This window comes from Etheostoma cragini, chromosome 12, assembly GCF_013103735.1.
Source record: "Etheostoma cragini isolate CJK2018 chromosome 12, CSU_Ecrag_1.0, whole genome shotgun sequence".
NCBI classification, from domain to species: Eukaryota; Metazoa; Chordata; class Actinopteri; order Perciformes; family Percidae; genus Etheostoma; species Etheostoma cragini.
In genome coordinates this window covers 6,303,391-6,316,201 of record NC_048418.1, presented here as the reverse complement: position 1 = coordinate 6,316,201, position 12,811 = coordinate 6,303,391, and the positions used below count along the sequence as shown (strand labels likewise).

The window sequence follows — 12,811 nt, the reverse complement described above, 5'->3', positions numbered from 1 at the left end:
TTACATCTCATTTTCTTTTCTCTGTTTTGCTGCAGTGCGAGTTTGTCCTCTGCCATGCCTCACTCCGCTTTGATAATCAAGAAATTGAATTTTTTTTCTTATTCTTAATGGGTTTTTGCAAACTATAGCAAAGTACCTTATGCTTTGTTTGCCAGCTTCTTGTGTACAAGGGCGGACACATTTTCTCCTCTGAGATTGTGTTGAAGAATATTGTTCCAGGTGTCATCATGGCCTGTTTGTGTATACAGTGTGTGTGTGTGTGTGTGTGTTTGTGTTGCATCAGCTGCGGCAGGTGTCTCAGGCAAAGCGTTGGGATGACGTTGGGACGGGCAGACGCACTATCAGACAGTCCAGATTAGTCGAGTCTCTGGAATTTCCTGATGAGGACTTTGGCGTTAACCTGGGAATAGTAAGTGTCTGAGGACATGCTAATATTATGTTTATGCTTAGTAAGTGAATGGTGAGTTTCTTTTCATTCCGGAGGTACAAATGTGAATGATTGATTATTAGTGACAAACATTTGACTAAGGTAGCCATCCACAGATGCAGTTAATTTTAAGGATTCACTGTGCCCCATGTTTAACATTAAAACATGATTTATAAAATCATGCCAACAATTATTAGGCTATTTTAATAGCCTATACCAAAATATGTATGATGGCTCTTGGCTACATGTTATTGTAAGCCAAGTTTAATATGCATTTTTATTTTCTACAATATATGTATAAGGGGATTTCCGTTCCATCTCTCTTTCAGTCAGGGGTCCTTGGCTTAAAAAAAGTTGAAGACTCCTGCTGTAAAGCAACCAAACTGATTGCTGACTGCTATTTTATTGTTGGTTGTTGAAGGGAGAGTTCGGAATTTTTAAAGTGGGGTTATATGAGCTACTTATCCATAGTCAGTGTGTTACCTACAGTAGATGGTGGTTGACACGCCCCCAGTTTGGAGAAGAAAACAGAAGTACCGACACAGAAGCTATTGTACTGCATTGTACTGCAGTGGATGGGGGGGGGCAGCAGCAAAACAGATTTTTTACACCTAGATTACCATATAATTTTTTTTAAGTAGGCTTTTTTTAGGTGTCTAAAATCTGCTTTTCTGCTGCCTTGTCCACCACAGACCATTGCTTAGCTTCTGTGTTGGTACTCGTGCCTGCTTTGCTAAACTGTGAGTGTGCCCACAGTGTCTACATGTAGTAGGTAATATACTGACTAATGGATAAGTACATCATACAACTCAACTTGAAAACATTCGAACTATACCTTTTAAGGAGAGTTGGGCTAATGGTTCAAAATGTGCTGGAGGCAATAATAATGTACCTAATTGCAAAAAACTGAAATTCAATACGTAACCCCCTTATTCTTTTTGCTTGCTTTGTGTGTGGTTGTCACATCTGTGTTAACATATTTGGATATAGTGTTTGAAATGAAGCCACTGCTTATTGTACATTCATCTCATTTGACAAAAGGACACAATGGCCATTAAAAAGCGGACCTCCAGAACTAGAAGAATTCGTCCTGTCTCCGCCCGACCGAGTGAGTTTTTGTGCCTCGACTCTCAGCTAATTGCCCCCAAGTTCTCACATAGTGTGATTTATTTACAATAATAGCAGGGTAAGGGTCAATTGACTCTCTATTTGTTATACAATTATGAAAGTACTGTATTTCTTCAGCCATACAAGTAGAATGCAACTTACCATAATGAAATGAGTGATCACTTCTTTCAAAATTTAAATTAGCTTTATTTTTTTCTCACCCATACTAATGCTTATGATAATAGTTAATGTGTTAATGCCAGTGTATTAATCTTGCATCTTTAAATTGAAGGACTAAACCTTCTAAGGTAATAACGATACCGATACCCCCCTTAGGCCAAACTTGACATTTTTGCCTCACTAGTGGTAATGGTCTCAGGGGTTGCCTCTTTATTTTCATCCATTATCTGCCTCACAGAGCAGCAACCTTAGCATGGCTATGTAAATAAAGACCATAGAAGATTGTTTTTTGTATTTTCATGTTTGAATTTAGAAAAATGTAATGTCATAAACAAGTATATTTAACTTCAGTCAATCCAAAATCTGAAATTTGTCTCGTTGTAGGTGTAGGTGATGAGCCCAGTCCCTCTCCTACGCCTACTGCTCCACCGCACTCTGCCCCTCTTACCCACTCGGCATCATGGGAGTGTCTGTCCACCCTCCCCACCAACGGCTCGCCCTTGCGTCACGTGACCCACGTCAGACCTCGCCCACCCCGGAGACACAGAGCAGGGCACCCTCCCCCAGAATCTGTAAGTTGATGACAACTGGCGTGAAATTGACCTTTGACCTTATTGTGAGCTCCAGTAGGCAGGAATCATCTCTTCCTTGAGCTTCTTGTGATGGAAAACTCTAAACTAGGGCTGCATCATGTAAGGAAAATATCTAGTTGTGATTATTTTTGACTGTTATTGTGTTTGCGACATGATTCACAATATTGGAGGGAAAGATCATTTTTGTAGAATTATTATTTTCATTGAAGATGATTAAAATTCAAAGAAATTATAATGATCATAGTGTGATTTTTGCAAGGATATGTACCATACAAAAAGTCTGTAGGATTTGTTTTGTGAGCCAAAAAGTCTCTGCAGAACCACAATACTACAGAATGGTTCAACGCACATTTTGCCTTTAAAAAAAATTGCTCACCCTCTGTGATTTGGATATTACACTAGTCATATATATGATATTATGATTTTTCCTAACATTGCGATTAATTGTGCAGCCCTACTCTAAAGGGCAAGTTCTGAAACAAATGGTTGAGATTTGTATACAGATCTCTAACACAGCTCACAGTTTCTAAAACAGCGTCTTTATGGCACCTTGAAGGTAAAGGAGTCTTTTTTGTGTTAGTGACATCTATGTATATTTAACTGCCCAATTTGTTTTTAATCTAATGCTGCAGTATGAAGTTCAGTCTGTGTGTTTCAACAATATGGCTCAGAAGGGTGTAGAGGTGATAAAGTAAACCCAGCATGCGTAGTTTGCAGGGGTTTCTTTTACCTCTTGACTGCTTTGTGCAAACTTATTTATCTTGTTTGCCATGCCAGTGGCACTTTCCAAAAATAAGTCCTTTAAAGTAGGAAGCTGTCACATACGTCTCTGTGACTCGATGTTAATCATGCACAGCCATCTCCCAAGGGCCGTGGGGCAGCTTCTAACTTAAAACGGCTTGTTTGTTTGGAGACTTTTTGTTTTTTCGGTACAAACTCAGTTACGGCAGCATGATGAGGAGTTGTTCACAAACAGACTTCTGTTGGCAATGGATTCTGTTCTACCAGCCAGCCATTTGAAATGATGATACCTTTAGTCAGCCTCTCAGCTTTGTGCCAACATGACGGATTGATAATTGTTATCCTGTTATTCTATCCATTTCCTGTGTGTGTGTGTGTGTGTGTGTGTGTGTGTGTGTGTGTAGCATTGCTCTGAGAACGGAGGAGTCAATATGCTGGAGGATGGACTACCTGATTTTTACAGCAAGAGAGTTCTACCTGACAGGTAGCTTACAGAATCAGTTTTCGTGCAATCTTTAAATGCAGTAGATTTGTCATTATTACTGTGGCCCCCTGAGGACAGCACACACTTTAAGGAAACTGTAGTCCGTATCCGGTGGATTAGTAAAACCTGATCTTTTATTCTTCAGCATCTAAAAGGAGCATATCTAACCAGACATGCAAGATCTTAATCTGACAGCTCTCATTAGATAGTTAGCCTCATCTCTTTATCATGAGAAAATCGTAATGTAATTATGACAAAAGAATTATATTATCAGAGTTGCCATTTAAAAACATACTTGTGACTGGGACTTATGGCTGATAGATTACTAGAGTGACCTTAAAGCAGCTAGAATAAATATTTTTATATTAACAATGGATGAAATGACAATGTGAAAAGGGTCGCTCTACAGTCTAGACTTCTCATAATTATCACATAAAGATGTCCTAATTGCAAGATGCTAATCATGAGATACTGAGTTATAGAATTTATAAACAGAAGAGCATGTTTCTTAGTTTCCTTTCTCCTTTGGATGTGCTTTAATACTATATCAGCATAACCAAAATGGATCAGTGTTCCATCACATTGCATTAACAAAATGATTTCATCCTGATTGGGCAGAAAGTGAATGATATAAATCCTGTGGTTGCTTAACGTGTATCTAGATGCATCAAACTTATTGTGTAGAAAGAGATAAATTACAAGTCTTACCATAGGGGTACATAGGGTACCCCTAGGGTACATCTGCTCTGGACACAATAAAACCCTATCCTGCTGAACCACAAATAGCAATATATTGAAATGCACCTACATAAGAAGTATTTCCCCTCTATGCTACTTACAGTTCATGCTACATGCATTAAAAATAGGACTATAATGCCCTTCTCTATATTGCTTTTGTATTGCATGTCATGTCAATAAATAAACGGCATGCTCCTAAAGCACTTAGACTCAGATGTAGTAGAGAGATTCCATTTGCACTAAATAGAAGCATCATTTGTAGCTTAATTTTTCAATAACCAGAACATATTCCATTATATAAAATAAATGATCTTGTTTTCTGTCAGCGTCCAGCCTTCTGTTTACCCACTAGTTTTTTTTGGAACTGCACATTAGTCATGCAAAATGGTTTGTGCTTTCTCGGTTTTAGAGACTGACTGCCTGTGTATACGGATCTATGGCAAAGCAATTACAATATATAATGAAGAAAACACAACTAAACTGCTTTCTTTACAACAGTTACTTTCAAGGTGCCCTGCCACACGTATTTCAATATTTTAAGTTCTTTAAAGTATGGTAAGTTCTATTATGGACTCTGTAACAAATCTTTGTGGAAAAAATGCCTTGGTTACTCTGTTTCAAGCCATTCTAGCGTGGTATAGAAAGCCTGCAGGAAGACTCAGCAAATGCAAGTAAAAACAGTTTTGTGTGGCAGGACACCCATAACCCAGTATTTGTTATCAGTGGCACAAGATGTCAAAGCATACTGCACACCTAATCAATACAATTCCGATATTGTATTTGGCAGTGTGGTCAAGTCATGCTTTGGCACATTTTAAAGCGGCTATAATTAATATTTATGTATAAACAAGTGATCACATGAATACTTGTATGTGAAATGGCTCGCTTGAAGTGATGAACCCAAAGGTATTGTCTCTCGACTCTACAGTTCCGCTTAGCTCTACTGAACGCTTTTTCAGGCCCGCCATTTTACTGTTTTGGTTCACTAATTGCTACCATCAGCAATGTTTTCAGCCGCAGCAGGCCGCTGGTTGTAGTGATTAAGCCACAAAAACACTCAGTACTATACTAGCTCTGAATTTAGCCACTAAAATGTTTAATCAAGCTTTGCATTCAAGTAAACAATATGTGTTGACAGCAACGAGGCGGAGCACATTGACCAAAATTCAGTCTCAGAACCCTTCGCCTATCGCCTGACTATGATTTAGCTCATTTATCTGCAGTCATATGCAGATTTCTGTTTTTAAAGATTGTGAAGCAATCCAGTTGTGGACTTTTTTTGTCAACTCCACTCTCAGCTCTCAAGTTGCTAATCGGAGTGTAAACAATGACATGCTCAAGGAAGAGAAAGTCTGGATATCCGTTGGCTATACCAGTACCCTGAAATATTGGCCGTTTGAATTTACATTAAGAGTAGTACAATTTTGGTTTTTGTAATGATAATTTCAACACACTAAAGGTCTGTTCTGAAGCTAGCCATTTGTTAGCAACTTACTTTGTCTCGGTACATCATAGCCTAAAAATATTCATTTAGATTGTAAGTTACATGGCTCATAAATTTGCATCATAAACAGCACTATTCAATAACCACAAGGAAATGGTACTTTCCAAACCATTGTAGGGCCACATGACAGTGTGTGCTTAATGCTCATCAGCAGTGCATGAAAAAGATTCATTGAGGCAGCATAAATATGCCTTCTGTCAAATATATTATACCATCTGTACAGGCCCAAGATTTATTGTCAACTTTTCACAACAAAAACCATGTAGTTAGCCGTTAACACTGAGATCCGCAAGCCAATGATGACTTGCAGAGAATGTATACTGATCAATAATAATAATAACTGATGGGTAATTGCATCAATAGTACAATATCACCAAAAGGATTGTATCCATCCGTTCTTTAACTCTGTTGTCTTTTCCAATAACCTCACTTGTTTCTCCTCCTCTTTTTTGCCTTTCAGTCAGTTGTCATCCCTCCATCAGGGCCAGTCGCTGAGGAGAAAGAAGAGACGAAGCGTGTTGTCCATTTTCTCCGGCTTCCGCAAGAACCGCAACTCCACCATCTCTAATCAGGACTCAGAGTCAGTATGCAGCGCAGGGGTTGAGTGGAAGGAGGGGAAGAAACATTTAAGTGCTCAGAGCCAGAGATTTGGATGGCTGTTAAATTAAGCCAGTGCTGGGCATTAACGTCCCTTCATAGATTCATGAATATTTTAATGGAAGAAAATATTTAGCTGTCTCCAACTGTTTTCCTTTGCTTTGAATGTATGGCACATAACGGCTCCATAGTTAAAAAAGTAGACAGCAGTATTGCAAATAGGAGAAAGTACAAGGCGTAAAAAACTTGTTAAAAAGGTATTATACAGCTTATTATATATACAGCAGGATAATTGTGGGGAGAGTAACGCACTCAGTAGGCACACTTTGCAAATTTACCTTTTTGAAAGGAGTTACAATTACACAAAATGGAGGAGCAAAAGGCCCTCAGTGAAAGATAAGTCAAGTATGTTTTTCAGCTGACTGAGGAATTGTGGTTAGGCCAAAAAAAAAAACGGAGTAATCACCTCTGCTGTTTAACAACCACGCTAGAGCGCAGGAGTTTCTCTCCTAAACAGAGGCCAAGTTTTACAGCAGCCTACAGCAGTCCGAAATAGGAGAATAAAAAAGAGATGACTCATTTTTAGGGTAGCTGTACAGTAGATAGAAATGGCTTTTTAACCACAGTTATCCATGTTATGTCAAATTTTACCTGTTGCTAAGCAATCAAATAGATTGTTCATTGTTGCATTCACATGGCTGCCCTCTGCACCCACTTCTTTTGTCTTTTTACAACAGCTCAGAGTGTGTGGGAAGTGCAACAGCTTACTGCTGACAATAACAGAGGCCGAAGAAGTGTTCAATGAATTAGTCATATAGGAAGTACGAGCTTACACAGTAAATACTTTTTTACTAATATTAATAGTATAGTAAGTAAGTAAGTGTACGGGCAAGTTAGATCACAAAACACTAACTCTCATCTTCCCCTGCCTCTTGAGTCAAACCTCATCCCCATAAGTATCTGTAAATATAATTCACTAATCAAAGCGGCATGTGTTTTCTGTGCGTCTGTTCCAGCAGCGCCTCAGAGAACGTCTACTCGATGATTCAGCAAACAGGGAGGCCAGAGAGCACTGTTCCTGGAGCAAACGGGACTATGCCTTCAACTCGGCCCATGCAGGGTGTTCCTGTGCATGGGATGAGGGCTTCCAGCCCCTCCTGCCTCATCCAGAGACAGGTACAGTGTTGGATACAGTCACAGTGAGTATGATGTGACCGTTAGAAATTCAAATTCTCATGACAGCAAGCAGCTCCAGAGAGTTAATCCTGAACCAGCTTCAGGGGTGCTGCAGTCTAGCTAACTGCAGTCTATATCCACAACGTTTCACTTCCAGGATTGGTCCTTTGCCGCTGGAAATTCTGCTATTTTAAACATTTCAAAGCCTATTCTATTCTGTCTCTATAGCTCAATTTACACAATATATTTTTTTCCAACATAGTCTGCCATCCTTGTAACCTAGCACAATGAGAAGTGTTCACACATTCAAGCCTCTCTCTCTCTTTGTAATTGTTCTCTGTGAGCTTCTTTAAATCCTGCTAGTTCTCATTATAAAAATTCTCAGTGTTGTAACAGTAGTTCACCTTGAGCTGTGTCTCAAACTATGCATTGCTGGGTCCTTGAATTTGTGAGGACTGGGCCTGGAAAGTTATAAAAAAAAGTCAAACTCCTTGAATTTGATGTTTAAGAAGGTGTGGGAAACCTGTTCTCTTCCCTAAAGTTTTGCGTGCGCACACGCACACACACACAGGGAGAGTTGCAGTCATTTAAATCTCTTTGGTCCTCAAAGTAGAGTCCATGGATCCTTACTGAGCCTTGAGAGGATTTGAGGACATCCCCAGGAAAATTTAACTTAGGTAGAATTTGATTTAACTAGAATTAAGAAATGTTAATCGTAGCCTTTACTTTCACCGCTTTTATCCCCAGACTACATAATTCATTCAGTACATCATCGACAACAGGAAATCCTATACAGCATACAGTGGGGCTCGAAAGTTTGGGCACCACTGGTAAAAAATGGTATTAATGTGCATAAAGAAGCCAAGAAAAGATGGAAAAATGTCCAAAAGGCATCAAATGACAGATAAGACATTCGTTTGTCACAAAATGTTAGATTTTATTTCCATCATTTACACTTTCAAAATAATAGAAAACTAAAAAATGGCGTCTTTAAAAGTTTGGGCCCCCTGCAGAGTTAATACCTTGTACTTCCCCCTTTGGCAAGTATCACAGCTTGGAAACACTTCTTGTAGCCAGCCAAGAGTCTCTCAGTTCTTGTTTGAGGTATCTTCGCCCATTCTTCTTTACAAAAGTCTTACAGTTCTTTGAGTCGTTCTGGGCTGTCTGTTACGTACTGCTCTTTTAAGGTCTATCCATACATTTTTAAATTATGTTGAGGTCTGGAGATTGTGAAGGCCATCGCAAAACCTTCAGTTTACGCCTCTTGATGTAATTCACCGTGGATTTTGAGGTGTGTTTAGGATCATTATCCATTTGTAGAAGCCATCCTCTCTTTAACTTCAGCTTTTTCACAGATGGCATCAAGATAGCGTCCAAAAGTTGCTGAAATTTAATTGAATCCATTTTTCTTTCTACTCGTGAAATGTTCTCTGGGCCACTGGCTGCAATACAACTCCAAAGCATGATTGATCCACCCCCATGCTTAACAGTTGGAAAGAGGTTCTTTTCATTAAATTCTGTGCCCTTTCTTCTCCAAATGTACCTTTGCTCATTCCGGCCAAAAAGTTTAATTTTAATCGGTCTACAGAACTTGTTTCCACAATGCATCAGGCTTGTCTATATGTTCATTTGCAAACTTCAAACGCTGATTTTTGTGGTGGGGACTTAGAAGTTTTCTTCTGATGACTCTTCCATGAAGAACATATTTCTACGAGTTTATTTTTATAGTTGAACTCCAATGTCTGCCAGGTCTTTCTGGATGGATCGTGCAGTCAAACGTGGGGTTTGACTTGCTTTTCTCACAATCCTGCAAACTGTTCTGTCTGATATTTTTCTTGGTCTTCCAGATCTTGCTTTAACTTCCACTGTTCCTGATGACTCCCATTTCTTAATTACAATTCAAACAGAGGATATTGGCGTTTGCTATCTCCTTACAGCCTTCTCCTGCTTTGTGAGCGTCAACTATTTTCAGTTTTAGTTTTCTAGACAACTGCTTAGAAGAACCCATGGTGCTGATTGTTGGGGCAAGGTCAAATGAGTCTGGGCATTTAAAACCTTAAGATTGACATCACCTGGTCCTTCCAGTTGATGATTGAGAACAATCCATGACATGTCAGGTCTCAGCTTTCCAAAGGGGCGGTGCATGCTATAAATTCTGCAGGGTGCCCAAACTTTTGCAGACGCCATTTTTTTGTTTACTGTTATTTTGAAAGTGTAAATGATAGAAATAAAATCTAACTTTTTGTGACATATTATACGAATGTCTAATCTGTCATTTAATGCCCTTTTGTAGATTTTTTTCCATCTTTTCTTGGCTTCCTTATGCATATTAATAAAATTTTTTACCTGGGGTGCCCAAACTTTTGAGCACCCGTGTATTATCAGCTATGTAAAGCCAAATTACTTTTTTAGGGTTTGAGGACCTATAAATGAGGCTTTTATCTATCTTTTTTTTTTTTGGGGTCCTTGTCCAGTCCACAGACCTGGTTAGCATGGTGTACAGCTGCATTGGGGCAGAAATCGAGGACTCGGATGTGAGCAGCACCTGTGACATCAAAGAGACAGACCAAGATACTGACGCGTCAACCACCATCTCAGATGTCCCTGCAGATACTCAGACTAATGGCCACGTGGTGTCCTCCAAACAACAGACGGACAGACAGATGGAGACAGGCAGGCAGGAGAGGATCGTACCCCTGACAGACTCACGGACTGACATGGAGGAGGATAGACAGAGCGGCGGTGGAAGGCCAGAGCCACCCCCACAGAGCACCAAGCCAAGTGTGGCTGTCATGAGGCAGAGACACCTGCAGGAGAGTTTAGGTATTGCAACTCAGACTGCAAGAGAAGTTGTATTACATTATTTTATGATTGCTTTGGCTCAACAACCGAGTTTTAAAATAAGTAATTAACATTTATTTATACAGCGCTTTTCACAAAGTGCTTTACATAAAACATACAATATGATAAATATTAAAACAAAGTACAATTAAAATTGCAAGGTAACACATAAAAATAAAGTGTGGAAATGTCATCCAAAGGCCTGTTTAAAAAAGTAGGCCTTCCACTGATTTTTAAAAGAGTCCACAGAGACAGCAGAGCGTGTAGGACGAGGCACAGCGTTCCAAAGTCTCAGTGCTACGGACTCACAGTCCCCACAGGTACTAAGCAGGAACTACTCCTACTACTAATGTGCCTAGCTCCTTAAACAGCCATACTGTCTTTGTAAATCTTACCCTAAACACACAAAATGCTGAACTTACAAAACACCAACTCACATGCTCAGTCCTCATAATACAGACTAGATAATAATAATAATAATAATAATAACATAATACAGAATATTAGCATACATTTTAATGCTTATTACAAAGCATACACATCACTAAATAAAATGTAAACATGTCCACAGAATTGCAGAATTGCAACATTATTGTTAAACACTGATGCAGTGACACAATCACAAGCTAACATAAATGTAGAGTTTTCAAAGGTCATTCTTCAGTTAAATCTTAAGTAAATGACAAGTGCAAATTCTGTCTTGGTGAGTTAGATACTTTTGATAGCATTATTTATTAAACATAGTATTTTAAGATTAAACAACAATGTAAATTTGGAGCATCCTTACGTCATTAAAAACACAAAATTGTCAGATAAATTGATGCTTTGGTATGATTGCTGTAAAAGGATGAAGAGGGCTGGTCATTTCTGTGTTATTAGTTTTTTTTTCACAACTCACCCTTGGCTTTCAAGCTCGAAAAACCAAACTCTAGTCTGGCCAATGACGTTGTGTATAGAGTCGGTGGGCGAAGTGAATTCCCTGCTACTTAAAAACAAAGCAGATGTCTGCTGCTGCTGGCGAACAGCGGCCTTTCGAATCGGCTTTGGCCGCGACTCTGGACTTGGAGTTAATCTTTTCTTTGAGAAAAGGACAAAGATTGGCCGTTGAAGTTATTCTTAAAGGAAGATGTGTTTGGAGTTTTGCCAACCAGATATGGAAAAAGTTGAATCTATCAACTAACGTTGCTGTGATTGGTTGTAGCACTATCCTATTGCATGAAGAAGGAATTTGAAAGTAAACTATTTATTATTATTTACTATTTATCCCGCCTCGCGGATTATTACATTAATGATGAATTACATGAAGTACAAAGAAAGTTGTAGATGTCAGTCAATAATACTGGTTCGTAGTGATACATTTTTGAATCACTGTTCTAAAACTCTGGAGCAAAAAAACATAAGTTAGATCAACATCATTAAAAAAAGATATGTGCAAGACACGTCTGTCAAAGTGAGTTTAATGAGAGGAAGTAGTGCAAGTGGACATAGATTTGACTGGCTTAGTCTCAAAGGTTCACTGTCCCAAACTATAGGGGCCTTAACATAGATAGGGACATTGTTAAGGGCTATTGTTGGTTTCAAGTCTAGACATTGTAATGAGCAAAACCTCCACAGTTACAATAGTAGCTAAATACTGTACTCTAGCTCAAAGGGAGTTTAGAGAGCAGTGAAATAGCTTGAGGCCAGAACAGGTCGTGCCATATAATCAATGTAGAAATCTGCAGATTGACATTGCAAACAAAGAAATAGTACAGAAACGTACACTTTTATCCTCTGATTGGAAACCTAGCCGCAGAATGCCCACATCAATAAATAATAATAATTGCTGCTATATTGTTCCTCATTAACTGAATACGACATCAATGACGGGACAAACTTTCAGCAGATAAACATGCCTATAAACCATTGGCTAGCATAATATTGATGTGATATTTCATCTCTCTTGAAGTTGTAGAAAATAATTTAATACAGAAATGCCAAGCAACCCAGTTCTTAATTGCTGTTTTATTGTTTCTTGTTTACGTTATACCTTTTCTTTTTTCGTGCGCTGTATATACGCCAGTGATTTCAGTCCCATTCTAGTCAAACTAACTTGTCCAGTTACAGAATGTGCATGAAATGTGTGCACCTGCTACTCTGCTTCCATACTTAAAGGTTTTCAAATAAAGCTCTGCTGGATCATTGTAAGGTCTGAGTTGACTGTGATTCTGTCTCACCAGAAGAGGCAGGAAGGCTGCAAGGAGAAGAAGACCAAAGTGAAAGAAAGCATGAAGAGAAGCAGAGAGCACGAGTACCAGAGGGACAGCATTCTCTTCTACCTAAAAAGGTATGTGTACAGCATGTAAAACAAAGAAAAAAATAGGACACATTTTGTACAAACTCTCACTCACTAGACTATGATGTGTAACATCACACACAAATGC

The 12,811-nt window shown here is 38.9% G+C and overlaps 1 protein-coding gene across 6 annotated transcripts in view; it reads left to right on the top strand.

The window, feature by feature from the left end:
* carmil3 (capping protein regulator and myosin 1 linker 3) overlaps positions 1 to 12,811 on the top strand; it is a 96,609-nt gene that overhangs the window by 62,116 nt on the left and 21,682 nt on the right. For 5 of the 6 annotated variants that reach the window (XR_004658647.1, XM_034886749.1, XM_034886753.1 and 2 more), the window contains exons 31-38: positions 284 to 409; positions 1,469 to 1,535; positions 2,099 to 2,286; positions 3,453 to 3,532; positions 6,235 to 6,354; positions 7,388 to 7,547; positions 10,022 to 10,370; positions 12,608 to 12,714. Coding sequence is in view for 5 of the 6 variants with exons in the window: in XM_034886749.1 (XP_034742640.1) it covers positions 284 to 409; positions 1,469 to 1,535; positions 2,099 to 2,286; positions 3,453 to 3,532; positions 6,235 to 6,354; positions 7,388 to 7,547; positions 10,022 to 10,370; positions 12,608 to 12,714 (1,197 nt within the window). In the remaining variant the exon portion in view is untranslated. The remainder of the gene's footprint in view (positions 1 to 283; positions 410 to 1,468; positions 1,536 to 2,098; positions 2,287 to 3,452; positions 3,533 to 6,234; positions 6,355 to 7,387; positions 7,548 to 10,021; positions 10,371 to 12,607; positions 12,715 to 12,811) is intronic. The other variant, XM_034886748.1, reaches the window with a different exon arrangement.